General features: G+C 35.1%; 1 protein-coding gene across 2 annotated transcripts in view; it reads left to right on the forward strand.

Moving 5' to 3' along the window:
* The window catches only part of VPS4B (vacuolar protein sorting 4 homolog B), a 40445-nt gene extending 22372 nt beyond the window's left edge, over positions 1-18073 (forward strand). The window contains exons 5-11 of one of the 2 annotated variants that reach the window (XM_003121699.6): positions 2674-2793; positions 6382-6538; positions 6871-7019; positions 7528-7609; positions 8845-9064; positions 11926-12066; positions 13728-18073. In XM_003121699.6, the coding sequence (XP_003121747.3) occupies positions 2674-2793; positions 6382-6538; positions 6871-7019; positions 7528-7609; positions 8845-9064; positions 11926-12066; positions 13728-13829 (971 nt within the window). In that variant the 3' untranslated portion in view covers positions 13830-18073. The remainder of the gene's footprint in view (positions 1-2673; positions 2794-6381; positions 6539-6870; positions 7020-7527; positions 7610-8844; positions 9065-11925; positions 12067-13727) is intronic. The other variant, XM_085018444.1, reaches the window with a different exon arrangement.
* The last annotated feature ends 620 nt before the right edge of the window (positions 18074-18693 follow it).

The following is an 18693-nucleotide window of genomic DNA, read 5'->3' on the forward strand; positions in this document are numbered from 1 at the left end:
GGATTTCACTCCAGGGTCTGCTGCTTAAACCTGTATAATCTGGGCAAGTTCTCTAACCTCTCAGAGTCTGAAATCCTCAACTCTAAAATGGAAATGAAGAGTACTTTCCTTTCTGGGCTACTAAAAGATTAATAACAGTGTAAAAACTGCCTAATATTGTATCTGACAAATTCTAGGGACTCAGTAAATAGTAGTTTTGTGTATTTAAAAAGGCATCCAGTTAATGATGCCTTCTTTAGTTACTGAGATTTGATTGTTCTTTGATATGTTAGCTAATGAATTTTCAAGTTTATTTTATGCTCAACTATTGGTAATACACATTTTTTTTCATATGAATCTTGCTGAATAGAATGCATAACTGGGAAGGATATCCATTATATAGGCTGAGCTTTATTTAGTGAATGGTGGACATACCTAGCATGGCCAGACTTTAACCTTGCTATTCTAGTCTCTTGGTTTTGGTAATATTTCTGTCTTACCAACCCCACTGGTATGTATAGAGGAATACTATAAGGAAAGTATTTTGAAAACACTACAGTGAATGAGGGTGTTTTTATATGCCAAGAACTTCAGTGGTAGCTCTGGCCCGAGGGCAATAACTGAGTTTCCACTGCCTCAAGCTGTATGGGCATGCTTTGTCCTCACTAGGGTGACCTAGTGATCTGTGCTAAGGGGCTTTATTTTACTGGTAAGACAAAAAGCTTTTTTCTGTCTGTTCTTTTGGTTTCGTTCTCTCTGTCTCGTTCTGCCCAACTGAAGTAAAAATTGGGTTGTATCTTTAATTTTGAAAAAGCTACAACCCAGTCTTTAATAAGGAATTTTTTTTACAATTTCCTATTGGTGTTGATAAAGCTCAGAGATATATAAAAATACATGCTTAAAACATTTAAGTGAGGAAATTTATTTGGAATTACAGGATGAAATGCAATATGGAAGGACCCCTAGTTTTTTATAGATCTGAGTTCTTTTTTCTCATCTTTTAGTTTCATGGTTTGCTGATGGATTTTAATTGTATAATATCCTTTTTTGAATCTTTCCTCCTTTTTTCCCTAAATAGTTTCCTAAATCTTCTACTTCTGTTTAAGGTTACAACATTAAGTATAAAATATTTGGTTATTAAAATTAAAGTTTATAATTTGAATTTTCTGTTAACTTTGATATTCAGTGACTCTGAGGTAAAATTACATATTAGAATAATAAATAGTATAATCTAAGACTGGCTAGATTTATATAATTGGGCACAATCAGATTGTTTGGCTTTTATTTTCTTATAATCCCTCTCTTTTAATTTTATAAATCATTAATGTCTAATAGTATTACTTCAGTCTAAATAGTCTTTTATCACTGAACATTACAAAGTCACCTAGTTTAAACTTTATAGAGAAAAGTATTAGTTAAACTGTGAAAATAAATTATGACATACTTAGAAAATTTGTAATAAATGTTTTAGTTGACCAGATATTGCTTAAATGTTAAATTACTTTCATTTAACTGACACAAAATTCTATCAGATGATGTAATATTTTTCTCATATAGCATTACTAATCTGAATGGAACAGAGAAAAGAAAAAGTGAGTTGGCTTTTTTTCTTAATTTATACTTAGTCTGAACTTTGCAAAAAGTGTTCATGGTTTCATTTCATTTTAACGTCTAGCTAAAGATTTATCTAAGTTGCAGAGTATAAGCATTCTTAGAATAATGGATAGATGATCTTTCAAGACAAGAAATACCCATAAAACTAACGTCATAGGTAATCAATTGTTGGTGTAAGTGGAAGCGTTATACTTAAAACAGTTACACATCACCTTAGAGTAGGCTATTTAGTAGTTTGTAGTAGAGCAGTTTCTATATACTGAAAAACTGGAAAAGCTTTTGATAAAAGATAGCTAAAAAGTTTTGCCAGTAAGCTATAGTAAAAGAAAAAAGAGTCTTTGAGGAACTCTTACTGCAGCAGTTCGCCATGGCTTTTTAATATGTTGTGTTCAAAAACTAAGTCACTTAAATGACTTGATTAATGTACAAAAACTGTAAAGTGGTCTGTTTAGAAGCCAAATAGAAAATCTGGCAAATCTCAGGAAAGTATTGCAAGTCTATGAGAGTATACTTTCTCCTCTCCATCATCCCCTCCTTTCCTCACCCATCCCTTCCCTTGTCCCTTCTTTTGCCCATCCATCTCTCTGCCTATCTTCGGTTATTTAAAGTTGTTAAGTATGTTTTCTTTTATGGCTCCCTTCTATCTGTCCATCCATTTATCTTCCTGTCTATCTTCAGTTAAAAGTTGTTAAGTATATTTTCTTTTGTGGTTATGGAGAACATTAGATCACTGTTTCTTTTGATTAAAAGGAGAAATAAGAGATATTCCAGAATAGTGTAGTCAAACATTATAACTATTTTATGTAATGTTTGGTGCTTTTCCAAACACTCTAATATTCATCACATCATTTGATCTTTACACTAACCTGTCTTAGTTTGGACAGGTGGTATAATTTTATTTCACAATGAGGAAGTGAAATAGAAAAGTTAAGTGCCTTTACCCTAGACTATTTAGCTACCCACCTCAGCTCCTGGCTGCTCCTCACTACTCCCTAACAACTCCTTCCTCATCACACTCTTTCAGATGTATGTTTTTAATACATAGAACTTTTAATTTAAAGATGATTTAATTTTTTGTAGGTGCCATTGTTATAGAACGACCAAATGTGAAATGGAGTGATGTTGCTGGTCTTGAAGGAGCCAAAGAAGCACTGAAAGAGGCTATTATATTGCCTATTAAGTTTCCTCATCTCTTTACGGGTGAGATGAGTTTTAAATGACTTTTTTATGGTTTTTAAAAAATGCATTTATGACTGAGGTAAAGTACTGTGAATTTTTGTCATTACATAATGAGTTACTTTCTCAGATTCTGTTAAAAGGCCATGATAAATCTTTACACAAAGAGATTTATTTCATATACGTATACATATTTTTTCCCCAAATTCCCAATCCATCCCCCTCCCCTTTGGCAACCACAAGTCTGTTCTCCATGTCCATGATTTTCTTTTCTATGGAAAGGTCCATTTGTGCTGTATATTAGATTCCAGACGTAAGTGGTGTCATATGGTATTTGTTTTTCTCTTTCTGACTTACTTCCCTTAGTATGAGAGTCTCTAGTTCCAACCATGTTGCTGCAAATGGCATTGTTTTGTTCTTTTTATGGCTGAGTAGTATTCCATTGTGTGTATATACCACATCTTCATAACCCATTCATCTGTTGATGGACGTTTAGGTTGTTTCCATGTCTTGGCTATTGTGAATAGTGCTGCATTGAACATGCAGGTGCATGTATCTTTTTCAAGGAAAGTTTGTCCAGATATATGCCCAAGAGTGGAATTTCTGGGTTACATGGTAGTTCTATGTATAGTTTTCTAAGGTACCCCCATACTATATATATAGCAAAAACAACCTAAATGTCAAGCAGTAGGGCCCACATGCAGCAGAATATTATGCACTCATTAGAATATAGTGTACCATCTCCATTAAGAAATTTAGATCTAGGAGTTCCTGTTGTTGTGCATCGGAAACAAATCTGACTAGGAACGATGAGGTTGTGGGTTCATTCTCTGGCCTCGCTCAGCTCAGTGGGTTAAGGATCTGGTGTTGCCACAAGCTGTGGTATAGGTCGCAGATGCAGCTTGGAGCCTGCGTTGCTACAGCTGTGGTGTAGGCCAGTAGTAGCTGTAGCTCCAGTTTGACCCCTGGCCTGGGAACCTGCATATGCCATGGGTGTGCCCTAAAAAGCAAAAAAAAAAAAAAAAAAGAAATTTAGATCTGCATTCTAATTGACATGGAAGACTGTCCACCTACCTGTATGGTAAAGATCAAAAATCAGGTTACACAATATATATTGTATGACTCCACGTTGTTAAATAAACATGTGTGCTGAGAAATAGGTGTAGACGGATTGACATAAAAAACTTGAAATGTCGAAGAGATGAGATTATCGGTGATTTTTTACTTTCATCTGAATTTTTTTACAGTGGACGTGAGCTAGTTTTATAAGAGTATTTCCATTTCTTAAGTTTCATATGAAGTGTATGTCCTGTAGTAGCTCAGTATCACTGCAAGGAGAATGTTGCCAATCCACCATCTGGATATAGTTGAAGTTACAGTACCAATAGTAGGTGATTTGTCTGTGCTAAGCCATTCCTTCACATTCTCCTTGTGTTATATAGCCTTGAGGTATGGCTATACCCACAGTCTAACAGTGAAACAGAGGTTTTTCCTTTTAAAAACAAGCTGGTTTATATGGAGAGCAAATCTGTGATATTGGCCTCAAACTGAACAGGTCCAGACAGTGATGTCGTATAGAGCAGTGATGAAAAGCAAGAACTCGTGGGCCACCTGTTGTCCACCTAGATTCAAGGTATGGCTTACAACCTTACTTCAGGAATATTAAACTAACATTGTAGAATTTGGTATCATAATCCTGTAAAGGTATAAAAATATGGTTGAATTCATTTTATGTTATGTTACTTATACTAGCGTTTCTCAAACATGAGTCTTACCTGTATCATCTTAATGAATTTTTCTATATATGTATACCATTGTTTTTTAAATATTTTTCCTTTAAGTTTCTCCCCCCCCCCCTTTTTTTTCCTTGCCTGCACCTGTGGTGCGTGAAAGTTCCTGGGTCAGGGATTGACTCCAAGCCACAGATGTGACCTATATCACAGCTACAGCAACACCAGGTCCTTAATCTACTGCGCATGAAACCCACCCCGCTGCAATGCCAGATCTTTAACCCACTGCACCACAGTGGGTACCTCTCCAAGTCACTTTTAGAGCAGGCTTTTTGTTAAAGTGTAACCTAAATATACAGAGACATGCAGGAATCCATAAGGGTTCAGCTTTATAAATTATCAAAGTACATCTGTGTAATCATCAGCTGTATAAAAAAGATATTGCTAGTAACCTAGAAACCCTCTCTACCTTTTTCCTCCCCAGAGATAATCACTCTTTTGACTTCTAATGCTGTAGATTGTTTTGCCCATATTTGAATTTCTTTCTTTTTTTTTTTTTTTTTTTTTGTCTTTTTAGGGCCACACCTACAGTATATGGACGTTCCCAGGCTAGGGGTCAAATGGGAGCTGTAGCTGTCAGCCTACGCCAGAGCCACAGCAATGTGGGATCCAAACTTTGTCTACAACCTACAACACAGCTCACTTATACCACAGCTTATGGCAACGCCAGATCCTTAACCCACTGAGTAAGGCCAGGGATTGAACCTGCATCCTCGGGGATACTAGTCGGGTTCGTTAACCACTAAGGCATGATGAGAACTCCCCCATATTTGAATTTTTAAATCATCTCAGTTGTTAACTTCTTTCTATCTCTATAAATAGAAAGTATTTGTATTACCAACTAAAAGCACTTCATCTGCCACCAGTGCTAATTGTGGCACACTTGGGGGAACACTGATTTATAATTACAAACATTTAAAATAGGCAAATAGAATTCAAGTAAAATTAGATGCTTTCATAACAATAAACATACCAGTATTTAGTTTTGCCGTCAGTCATCTGCATAATCATTCTCTTGCAAATACCATATGTCCATCCACAATTTACACCTAATAGTTTTTTTCATATGTATTTGATATTTTATTGCCAGTTGTACCCCAGCCTGGTTTATAATTTATTAGCAAAACTGAGATAAAAAGGGTTGATTTGTTTACTTGTCACATTTTGGTGAAACTACGTTTTAGGGTAGAGTCCCCTTATTGTTACCCAGCCATTGGAATGGGAATATGCCACCTATGATAGAAACCTCTTTCCTTATGGATCAGGAATTGAGTAGAAAGAACTTCATGAGTCATCCAAACTGATAGTTTTCCTCCTCCAAAGGTCATAAATATTTAAAAGAAAGTATTTCTAGCTACCCTTTCTCTGTGGATATAATTTTTCCTACAGTGTTCTGATTGTTTTGTTTTTTTTCCTTTCTCTTACATATTCTTATATTGAGCAGTGCACATAGTAGATTTTAACTGAGTTATTTTCCTCCCAATAGACTGTAAGGCCTTAGAGGGCAGGTATCCTTCTGTATTCTTAGCTCCCTGTCTATATGTTGTGGTTTCAATACATAGTGGTAGAATGAGTGAGCAAGCAAATGAACTTCCTATTAGAAGGATTATAGGTACATAATCATACTTTTGGCAAAGTGGTCTCCAGTAAAAGCAAATAAAATACATTTAAGACATAAGGTCGATGTATTTAAGTTTTGTTTTATTCTACTGATAACTTTAGAGTGGAAACCTCTTCATGGTATTCTTCACTATGGATATATATGGTAACTGAAATTAACAATCTTAAAATTCTCATATTATTTTCCTAATGCACATTTTAGGCAAGAGAACACCTTGGCGAGGAATCTTGTTATTTGGGCCACCTGGTACAGGAAAATCCTATTTAGCCAAAGCTGTAGCAACAGAAGCAAACAACTCAACATTTTTCTCAGTATCTTCCTCTGACCTTGTTTCTAAGTGGCTAGGTGAAAGTGAAAAGTAAGTAGTAAATTGATTTTTTTTTTTTTTTTTTTACTTTCCCTAGTGGTCATTATATCAGTCTATAAAATAATAGTTTTTTAATATAATAAACACTTTAAAAAATGCTGTTATACAGGTGGTATTCATTTCTCTGTCAAATCAGTCCCTAGTTTAAAATTTATTCATATAAATTATCCAGATGTGGTAATCTCATTTTCCAGATCAAAATGTGATGGGGCTTTTTAATCTCTAGAGTTCCTATAATACTGGTATATTGTTTTGTTTTAGTTTTATTCATTGTCATGTGTCATTTCCTTTTTAGAAATTGAAAGCTTTTAATTTATTTTTAGGCTAGTTAAGAACTTATTTCAACTTGCCAGAGAGAATAAACCTTCCATTATCTTCATCGATGAAATTGATTCTCTGTGTGGTTCAAGAAGTGAAAATGAAAGTGAAGCTGCACGTAGAATTAAAACAGAGTTCCTAGTTCAAATGCAAGGTAGTGTTACTGATTTTCTAGTAGTTTCTCTTTATTGTATAACCATTGCTATAACAATAATGGAAAAAAATTCAAACAGAACTCAACCATTCTTAACAGGCCAGGTGTTTCATTATGCTCTGTTTTATTCTGATCCATATGCATACATAATTTTTAACCAGTTGTAATCATCTCACTGGTATAGTGAAGAGATTCCTAAATTCACAAACCAGAAACAATATCAATAAAGGAAATATGTAAACTACAAATTAAATCTTTCAAGAAATATTTTGGAAAGAATATTAACAGTATTTTCCACGGGTGAGAATTTTCTATTCTTAGGAATATTTGTGTCATATTCTAGTAATATTAAATTTGGTTTGTTAAATACAGTTTTTTTTCCAGAAAGAAACACTTTAAGATGAGGTATTTTAATATTGAAGCACCATATTCATGAGAGAACATATTGACAAGGTTTAAAGATAGCTGAAATGACAAATGATTTAAAATGTTACCTTTTTTATTGTAGGGGTTGGTGTGGACAATGATGGAATTTTGGTTCTGGGAGCAACAAATATACCCTGGGTTTTGGATTCTGCCATTAGGCGAAGGTATAATGTCACAGTAAATACCTCTTTCTAATTACAATATAATAAGTGAATATTAATTCCCATTCTGTCTAGTGAGGAGGCATTCTGATGACCTCAGAATGTTTTTTAATATGCCCAAACCCTGTTGACCCTGCCTTGGGGAGAGAGTAAGCATTTGTTTGTTTGCCTGCTGTGTTGAAGATCCAAGATTTATACCAACCAGACTCTTTCACATTGAAAAGTATGTTACCTAATGCTTCCTTAGGTGCTAATTAAGCTTAGTATGTGCACTGATGCTTTAGAAATTTACAAATAATGTTTGATAGATAGTCGGTATTTCATTTAAAATTTTAGCAAAATGACATACAACTTAACATACGCTTAGCAAGATATATTTTTGGTTAAAAAAAATATGTCCATAATTTTTAAACTCAGTGTGAAACTTGAGCTACAGGGAAGGTATACAGGCTCATTACTGCTTCACAGTTCCCTATTCCATTCATTTAATTGTACATGGTAAAAATGAAACACTTCAGATTTTGCTGCTTTTATCCCATTCATGTGATGGTTTGCCAGAATGTTAAATAACCATCCAGTATCAAGCAAGGAAATGTGCCTGTTATTTTTTAAAAATGGCCTAATTCTGAACGTATATCTAGAGACCCTGGAAACTTTAAAAATTCTTCTTACTGCCACAGGGAATAATTACCTAGAAGAGAAAACATCTTCACAGACCCTGTAAATTGTCCCTCATTGCTTCCCCCGATCTCCAAATACTGAAATTCCAAGAAGGCAAGCAAAATTATAAGATTTTGAGTAATTTTACTATTTTGAATTTAGAGAATTATTTTGTCATCTCAATTGTCGTATTTTTAATCATATTAGTCCCTTGGTCAGGAGTTCAGAGTATCATTCTATGGGAAACTATAATCCTGTATGACATGTCATGTCATGAATTCCACACATCTAAACACTCTGGCCAGAATAACCCAGAAATCATGTGGAAAAGACTAAAGCCCTCCAAACTGGTTCCCTGGCTATTTTGGTTATTTGTTTGTTGTGTTCTGGATATTTTCTCTTTATTAACCTAAATATACATGTTTAACTCTAACAGATATGGGCCCACTTAATTTATTCAGCTTAACTTTGTATAAATGAGAATGTCTGTATCCTGTTTTCTTCTTGAAAAAGCATTTTTAATAGAAATTAAATATTACATAGTAAAATTCTTGATGTAATTTTCCTTCCATTTTAAGATTTGAGAAACGAATTTATATCCCTTTGCCTGAGGCCCACACCCGAACAGCAATGTTTAAACTTCACTTAGGGACCACGCAGAACAATCTAACAGAAGCAGACTTCTGGGATCTTGGAAAGAAAACTGAAGGTTATTCAGGGGCTGACATAAGCATCATTGTGCGTGATGCTCTTATGCAGCCGGTTAGGAAAGTACAGTCAGCTACTCATTTTAAAAAGGTAAGAAACTTTTACCAACCTTTTCATATGTTTTTAATATCAAGTTTTGAGACCACCATTGACTTGTCTTTGAAGAATTTTAGGAAGGTTTCAGTTTTGTATAATAAATAAGTGGATTTACATAGTAGATATGTTTCCATTTCATTGAAAATAAGTTCTCCAAAGTGTTTTAAAACATGATTTTTTTGAAGTATATATTATTTTGATAAGTATAGAAACTCAGATATATGGTTATCTCTGATTATACTAGAGTATCCTCAAGCAGAATTTGGTATGTTTACAGCTCATTAACAAAGTGAAAATAAAAAATAAAAAAAGCTAATCTTGTTTAAATAGTCATGTGCCCAGCACTGTGTTTGCTCCACTGTCTTCCTGTTTCATTTGGTCTTTACAGAAGCTCTGCAAGAGGTGTGTATAGCCACCTGTTGATGGTTAGTCTGAGACTGATGTTAACATGATTAAACTGGAACTTGAATGTTTTTAACAGTTTGCCAGGGTACAGCTGGAGAGGAGCAGAGGTGTGATTTTTTTTTTTTTCTATAGGTAAAGTGTACTTTAGAGTCTGAAGACTATAGGTAAAGTGTACTTTAGAGTCTGAAGACTGGATGACTCTGCTCTCCTGCCCCTCCCATGCACTGTTTTGTGTCTGCACGAATGACTTGAGTGTATGTGGGTAGAGAGAGAATTTTGTAAAAAGGCTGTGGTCTTGGGATATCCAATTTAAGTAGCAGTAGACTAGGTAATTTGGACCAACCCTTTTGCTGAGGACAACAGTCTCCAATATACTCAGGAACATAGATGTGAAAATTCTGAAAAGCTATTAGCAAACATAATCCATCAGTATATGACAAATTAATATATCATGACTGATATACATATGCAGGTCTATTACATACCACTGTAAAGTAAGTTGTGTCTTTTTTTTTTTAATGGTGAGCTTGAATTAAAACCTGAATTTGAAGCCTGACTCCATAATTTCTTTGTTTTATCTCCTTGACCAAATTGCATTACCTTTTTAAGTCTCATGTTTTATCAACCCTTAAATAAGGATGATAGCACTAGTTTGAAATGCAGTTATGAGAATGAAATGAAGTAATATTATAAAACACTTGTCATGGTACCTGAATAGCCCAGTAAATGTTCTCATCTCCTCTTCAGCCATTTCATTACTGAGAGAAGTGTGGTTGGCTCAGGATCAAGTTGATACCACAACTGTTGTATTTTCTCTTAAATTATCTTTGCTATTGAGAAACTGTAGATTATTAGGAACTCGGTCCTTTCCTACTCAGAACTTTACATTCACTTCTCTTTATTAGTACTGGGGACAGCTTATATGACCCTAAAGGTAGGCCCTTGTCAGGAGGATAAAGATGAAGCAGCCAAATCACTTTTAACATCAGGCCTTTTGTATCACCAACTAGAGTAGGTCTCTCTGCAGCTCCATCTTCTATTCCATTTTTCAATTAGCAAGAACAAGTTTTGCTGTGTATTTTATTTATTAAATGTCTAAGTACTAATCTGGACTCAGCTGTAAGAAAGTAAAACAGTCAAAAAACACAAAAATCCCTCATCTTGTTTTTGGCTTGTTAAGGATCTGGTGTTGTCACTGCTGTGGCTCAGTTTGATCCCTAATCTGGAAACTGTCACATGCCACGGGCATGGCCAAAAACTAAACAAAACAAACACAAAAATCCCTGCCACTGGAATATTTGTGAGGAAAGAGAGACAATAAAATACACATAATAAGTGAAAATGTTTATTTCTCTACCCCGCTCCAATCCTGAGACAGTATTTAAGATTGATCATTGTAAAACAAATATTAAATATGAAAGTAGCTCCTGATTTGATACAAATCTGTTGTCATTTAAATATTACATGTGACTCTAGTCACAGAATTTCTTTTTCTGGATGTTATTAAAACTTTTTTAGGGGTTGCCATTGTAGCTCAGCAGGTTAAGAACCTGGCTAGTATCCATGAAGATGCAGATTCCATCCCTGGCCTCCCTCAGTGGGATAAAAGATACAGCATTGCCAGAGGCTGCGGTGTAGGTCGCAGATGCAGCTCTGAAGACATTGCTGCAGCTCTGATTCAACCCCTAGCCTGGGAACTTCCATATGCTGCAGGTGTGGCCCTAAAAAAAAAAAAGACAAAAAATAAAAAATTTTAAAAAACGGTTATTTTAAATTAGTTATGAATCATAAAACAGCACTGAAATTACATTTAACATTTAATTTATTTTGTACTTATATTTGAAGAAGGAGTTTTTGTTGGGAAAGACAGAAATAATAAACCTTCCAAAATCTCAAACTTTCAAAATTCCTCAGTTATCAAAAATAGAGTTATTAAGAGAATTTGGGGGTGGTTTATTTTTGGTCTCTACAATTATTACCACTTAGTAAGTATTAGAGGGAAAAAAAAGCTTTAGTTGCGGGTAACTGATTTTAATTTATTTTCTCCCTAGGATCATATAAGTAATTTATTGTAGGGAATTTCAGATATAGAAAAGCATCAAGAAAAAAGCCAAGCAAAATCTATCCCATCACCCAGAGATAATTATATTTTTGTCGTATATCCTTCTGTTTATTTTCAGAAGTAAACATTTGTAACAAAACGTAAAATAATACTACATTGAAAGTTTCTCCGTGACACAATGGGTTAAGGATCTGGTGTTGCCACAGCAAGGTGTAGGTCACAGATGCGGTACAGCTTCATTCCCTGGCCTGGGAATTTTCATATGCTTTGGATGCAGCCCCCCCCCCCCAAAAAAATAGTGCATATCCAGATTTCCTGATCATGGTCTAAATTTTAACATTTACTTAATTTGTTAAAAATAAGTATTTCGTATTGCTGTTTTTTCCAGGTTCGTGGACCTTCACGAGCTGATCCTAACCACATAGTAGATGATCTGCTAACACCCTGTTCTCCAGGTGACCCTGGTGCCATTGAAATGACATGGATGGATATCCCTGGGGATAAACTTTTGGAGCCAGTTGTTTGCATGGTTTGTCATTTTGATTTAAGAAAAATTTTAGGAGTTCCCATCGTGGCGCAGTGGTTAACGAATCCGACTAGGAACCATGAGGTTGCGGGTTCGGTCCCTGCCCTTGCTCAGTGGGTTAAGGACCCGGCGTTGCCGTGAGCTGTGGTGTAGGTTGCAGACGCGGCTCGGATCCCGCGTTGCTGTGGCTCTGGCGTAGGCTGGTGGCTACAGCTCCGATTCAACCCCTAGCCTGGGAACCTCCATATGCCGCGGGAGCGGCCCAAGAAATAGCAGAAAGACAAAAAAAAAAAAAAAAAAAAAAAAAAAAAGAAAAATTTTAAAACGTATTTTATAATTTGTCAGACAGATAAAATTTTCTGTTATGTAAAATCAGCTAGAAGATGTTAATATGATCAGGCATGGAGTTCCCGTCGTGGCAGAGTGGAAACGAACCCGACTAGGAACCATGAGATTGCGGATTCAATCCCTGGCCTTGTTCAGTGGGTTAAGGATCCGGCATTGCCATGAGCTGTGGTGTAGGTCACAGATACGGCGCGGATCCTGAGTTGCTCTTGCTGTGGTGTAGGCCAGAGGCTACAGCTCCAATTGGACCCCTAGCCTGGGAACCTCCATGTGTCAAGAGTGCAGCCCTAAAAAGCAAAAAAAAAAAAAGAAAAGAAAAATGATCAGACATGTTTATTTAATACTAACTGCTTAAAAAGTTGTGAAGATTAATGTGAATGTAAATATGAATTTGAGAAATTAAAATATTCATAAAAATTACATTTATATAATTTCTATTGGAGGAATTAAAATAATTCATGAGACTATTATTTTGTAAGGTGTATCAATTTTAAGGAATGTTTATTATGCTTATGTTTTCTTATTGATGAACACTCAGTTTTTAAAATCTTCTGCTTTATAGATTTTCAAATCTGTATATCAAAATTAATAGTAACTTCCAAAGGGGAAGCTTTCACAGGATATGTAGACCATGTAGATCTAAGTATATAGACATGTATGTGTATATGTATGTATATAAGTTTGTGTGTAGTAATATATCCATAAACATAGATATATTTATGTGTTAATTTACCACAATACTTACCTGAAAAATTATCCAGAAATCCTTTTTTGTTTCAGTCCTTGATTTATTGTTTTAAAGTTTTGTTTTGTTTTGTTTTCCATTTGCCATACTATTTTTTTTATAGGAGAAATGGCCTAGAAGTTAATTTTTAAATGAATCCTTGACATTAGTATGTTTTCTTACCATTTTAATTGTAATTTTAATAGTTAACATTTTTGATTAGTTAGTTTTGATTATGGGATTATTTTGTTTCATATACGTATAAGTGAATGACTATATTCCTTCTGAGTTGTACTTGGACAGCTGCCCTCTTGTTTAAGAAAAAACAGATATGGCCAAAAAAGTGATCAGGGACTTACTGTGGAGGCCTTGATCCTCAGGGTAAGAGGACTGTACTTTCTTTAGGGCACTGAGGAGCCTTTGAAGGTTGTGATGAGAGCAAAGGAATAACATAGTTAAAGATGTTCTTTAGGAGAGCAAGAGTTTATCATCAGTAGCTTATGGCACATCACAGATATCCTTAGGTGAAAGTTAGTGATGCAGTGTTTATTTGATAAATCTATTACTAATCTTCCCCACTTCTTTTTCCTGACAGTCGGATATGCTCCGGTCACTATCAAGCACAAAACCCACAGTCAATGAACACGACTTGTTGAAATTAAAGAAGTTTACGGAAGATTTTGGCCAAGAAGGCTAAACCAAAGACCGCAAGGAAGAAATTTACCATGTGTGTTTCTTTCTTTCATGGGTATTTTTGCCCTTCTTGGATGGCGTTCAGATTTTTTCCTGTAAAACTCTTTTACCACAGGGAAATAGAGATCTTACTTCAGAGTTCCTTTAAGGTTTATATATACTTTTGCTCCATTATCAGTTAAATTCTCCTGTTAACAAAAATTATAAAATAACGGGTTATAAGAAAATGAGTAGTAACTAAAAAAAAGAAGAGTGAGTGATACATAAAAAGCAAAAAGAAAAAGAAAAAGAAATTACCCAGTAAAAAGATTTAAAATTGAGATGCAAATATTTTAAATTGTTATGAATAGTGGTCTTTGCAAAGAGCATTCATTTTTTTTAAACTAAAATGAAATGAGGCTTATTTCATATTTTGAAAAAAATCTTAAGCATCCTTCTCATCAATGTAAAATTAACTTTATTAAAAAGTTAAAAATGATTTACTCTCAGGGATGGTCAGTAAAACAGCAAAGAGCACTGTGATTGGGCTCGAAAGATTTTAAATTGCGTTCTTCCCACGGCTTTTATTGATTTTTGATAGATTGGTGTTTTTCTCCATGTAGATTTAAGTTTCTATAAAAGCAGCAGGCTTTTTTATACTTAACTAAATAATACCTTTCACTGTGCAGTCTCAAGAGAAAGACTCTCTAGACATTGTCTTTATCTTGAAGAAGAAAATTGTCTACTTCAGTGTCTTTTTGTAGCAAGAGTGACCAAAACAGGTGGTTAATAAATACGTACTTTTAAAATAACTCTGTCGTGAAATACTGTAATGGGAACCTTTGCTAAAAGGAACAAGCTCCCTTTGGATTATGGGAAGTTACTTGTGTGTGATTGGGGTGGGGGGGCGGGTGTACATATATATATATAATTTTTTTTTAAATATCGAATAGCTAGCATCTTGTCTTTTACCTTTTAAGGTCAGGGAACATCTTGCCCTGGACACACATACATTATCAATGTAATGTTTCATAAAGCTTTAGAAATGAGCTGATGTCTCCTTAAATAATAAACTACAAACATGACATTGTTATTTTAATATCTTCAAGTAAATAATCTGAGGGTGTGTGTTATACACGTTAGCACCAACACTAAGTTGTGCCTTGTACATTTGCATTGGCTGTACATGCAAAGGATTATTAAGTCAACTAGATAAGGTAGATTCCTTAATTTACCATAAAGTTCTGCCTTGTTGATGCTATAGGATAACTTGCATTTTAAAGTATATTTGCACATTTTACATATGATGCTCTATAGTTGCCTTTGGGTTTTCTGTACAGTTGGTGTTTGTTGATATTAAATGGAAATCATAGACCTGAAATACACTGTTCTACGTGAAGTAAATTGATATAACCTACTGTTGGCTATATTCTGTGTATGCTTCTTTATTTTGGGATCTTCTCTGCAGGAGAAAATATTATCTAAACTGATTAGATACAAATAAATCACTAAAAATCAAGAATATATACATGAAAATTCTGATTTTCAGCAACCTTTATGTGAGAATTGGGAATTAACTTGGCAGATCAACACCAAATCCTTTGTGGATGTCTTAAATTTTATATATTTTTATTTTATCAGCCTCAGAATCATGCAGTATTGCTATTAATCCTATCATTAGGAGAATTAACATAATTACATTATAATTATATAGTGGTTGAAATCCAGAATTTTTCAAGAATCCAAAATTTGTTTTGAGGAAGTATTTTACTTAAATTGACCAAATAGTGTGTAAGTGCTGTGCTGATGATAAGTGTATGCTTTATCACACTAAATTCTTACATGTGCTCTGAGAACTATGCCTCAGTGTCCATATCACTTCTAGCCATAGCTTCATTTTCTACATTTCTGGTTTTAAAACTGTTTCTGGTATCTAGTGATTTTAGACTTATTCTAGAATGGTAAAGCATGGGCCATTTCCATGTGCCCTTTCTGGGCAGAGAAATACTCCAAGGAAAATGAACGTTCAGGCTCTGTCTGTCTGGACCCCGACCATTATGATTTGGGGGTAAATGTTTTCTGAGCCAGCAAGTAAACCCTACTTGAACATCTCTATAAGGTATGCCCTGGAAGTTTCAGAAAATTTTTGGTCCTAGTATGAAAACTATAGAGACCTTAATTATAAAGTATTTTAGTAGAAAATTTTGGCTTTGAGTGTACTGTCATCAACATGCAGAAAGATGGAATGAGTGTATTTGATTATGAATATGAAGTGCCATTTAGCCACTTGCACGTGCATAGGTAGGAAGTGGTGAAACACCTCCCTTACGCATTGTCAGGAGCACTGCAGATGGAGTGCCCAGCTTTGTGAGCTCTCACAGGGGCTGTGGGTTTCCTCTCTCCTTTCTTCTTTCCTCTGCTAGTCGAGATCCCATTATTTGCATTAAGACCTAGCTCATGACCCATATAGTCTCTTCCAGGAAGAATTCCTAAACTGTCCCCATCCTGCCTTTGCATTTCTTTAGCACTAAGTTACTATGACTCTCTTAAGATTCTCCAGGTTTCAAGCATGTTCTGTTAATTTTGTTTAGATTGTTTAGATTGTGAGCTCTTCAAACAGTTACATTTCCCTTTGCATTAGCATAGTGCTAGATGCTGTTTATTAGGTACTTAATAAAGACTTGAAAAATTAAGGGAATTATATCCATATTTTATCCACTTCCTAGATTATCTGTAAAACTTTTTATAAAATAGATAATTTGATTTGTTCTGGTTAGTCTAGCAAAGTTGTGGTAAGTTTCAGTCTTGGTTATTGGGAACTAAAATCAGAGGTGTGCCAGAGCTCACTCATACTGGCTCAAAAGAACCAGTATGAGTGAGTTTTACATATTTGTACCCACCTGTTCAGTCACCTCGTTGGCTTGCAATCTGCCATGTTGGGAGAGATTTACGCCACAGAAACTAGCAAGTTTCTATTTAGTTTACATGGTGCAGTGCAAAGCAAGGGCTGTCTGTAGTTTTAAATTGGAAAAGTAATATTATTTACCACATTTACAGAAGTAAAGGAGAAAAGTTATTGCAGAGTCATAAAAAGCATTTAATAAAATCTAGCACCCATTTGTAATTTTCCTTTTTAACTTGACAAACCAGGAATTGAAGGGAGCTTCTTAATTTAATAAAGAGCATTTTCCCAAAAAACTCTAGCAAATATCATACCAATTGTAAATTATTGAAAACCTGACTTCCCAGAGATGAGGAAAAAGACAAAGGTGCCTGCTGTCACCACCCCTTTTCAAGGTTTTGTGAAGGAAATTCTAGCCAGTGTAAGAAAAATAAAAGTTTAGTGGTTAAAAAGGCACAAACAAAATTGTCATTCTCAGGTGACATTTGTGTATGTAGAAAATCCAAATTAATAAACTTAGAATCTGAATTTAACATTACAGGATACTGGTTAATAAATAAAAATAATTGTATTTCTATATTCTAGCAACAATTAGAAATTGAAATTAAAACAATACCAGTTGCAATAATATCAGAAAGAATCAAATAACCTCAAAATCTTCAAGATGTTTAAGACCTCAGTGTAGGAAACAATGAAACATGATCACTAAAGAAGACCTGAATAAATTAGAGAGGTGGGCCCTGTTCATGAGTTGGAAGATTCTTATCAAAAGTATCATTTCTAACCAAATTGATTCTAGATTTAGTGCAAACCCCAATCCAAATCTGGGTAATATATGTATAGATATGTATATCTCTAGACACAAAAGTATATTCTTAAAGATTATTGATGATTGAAAAGAAGTATAGTGTGAATTAATTTTTATAACAGTATCTTTCTCCCAGCTGTACCTTTCTGTCCATCCATAATTATTCATGCAGATATCAGTTAATATACATAGATATCTGGAACTACTTTTCACTTTATGTTCATTATGTTATTTGTGGATAATAAGATTTGGCTGGATTTTTCTCCTTTCTTTACCTCTTTCACCTCCTCTAAGTGTGAGTTCAGAGTATCCTTTCAGCAATACTTCCCCTGGTCATCCTATTTAAAAATGATGTTTCTTATACCCAACCCCTGCTTTATTTTTCTCTACAGCATTTATCATCATTTATAGTATATAATTTACTATTTTTCTTGTTTGTAATTTCTCCTGCTGATGTATGTCCCATAAAAGCTGGGGTTTTCCTGTTTTTTTTTTTTTCTCTGCTGTACCTTCAGTATCTGGTGCCTGATAGGCACTCAATAAATACTTACTGAATGAATCCATCTTCGTATTTTTTCCGTAAGTCTGAATACAGTGAGCATGTGTGACTTTTAGAGCCTTTAGAGCCTCTCTTCCCACCCCCTTAAATTTTTATTTGTTTAAAATAAGAAAATGAGGATGAAAACAAATACATCAAGAAATTAACAGTGGTGGTGAGTTCCCGTTGTGGCGCAGCGGAAACGAATCCAACTAGGAACCATGAGGTTGCAGGTTCAATCCCTGGCCTCAGTGGGTTAAGGATCTGGCATTGCCATGAGCTGTTGTGTAGGTCGCAGACGTGGCTTGGATCCCATGTTGCTGTGGCTCTGGCGTAGGCCAGTGGCAACAGCTCCGATTGGACCTCTGGGCTGGGAATCTCCATGTGCCTCAGGTGCGGGCCTAAAAAAGCAAAAGACAAAAAAAAAAAAAAAAAAATTAATGGTGGCTGTGGAGTTCCTGTTGTGGCTCAGTGATAATGAACCCGATGAGTATCCATGAGGATGCCAGTTCAATCCCTGGCCCCATTCAGTAGGTTAAGGATCTGGCATTGCTGTGGCTGTGGAGTAGGCCGGCAGCTATAGCTCCAATTCAACCCCTAGCCTGGGAACTCCCATATGCCTTGGGTGCGGCCCCCCCCCC

The sequence above is a fragment of the Sus scrofa genome, chromosome 1 (assembly GCF_054392235.1).
Source record: "Sus scrofa isolate SSC_HxYL_T2T_F1_AM1 chromosome 1, Sscrofa_HxYL_maternal_Yorkshire_Landrace_v2.0, whole genome shotgun sequence".
Lineage (NCBI taxonomy): Eukaryota > Metazoa > Chordata > Mammalia > Artiodactyla > Suidae > Sus > Sus scrofa.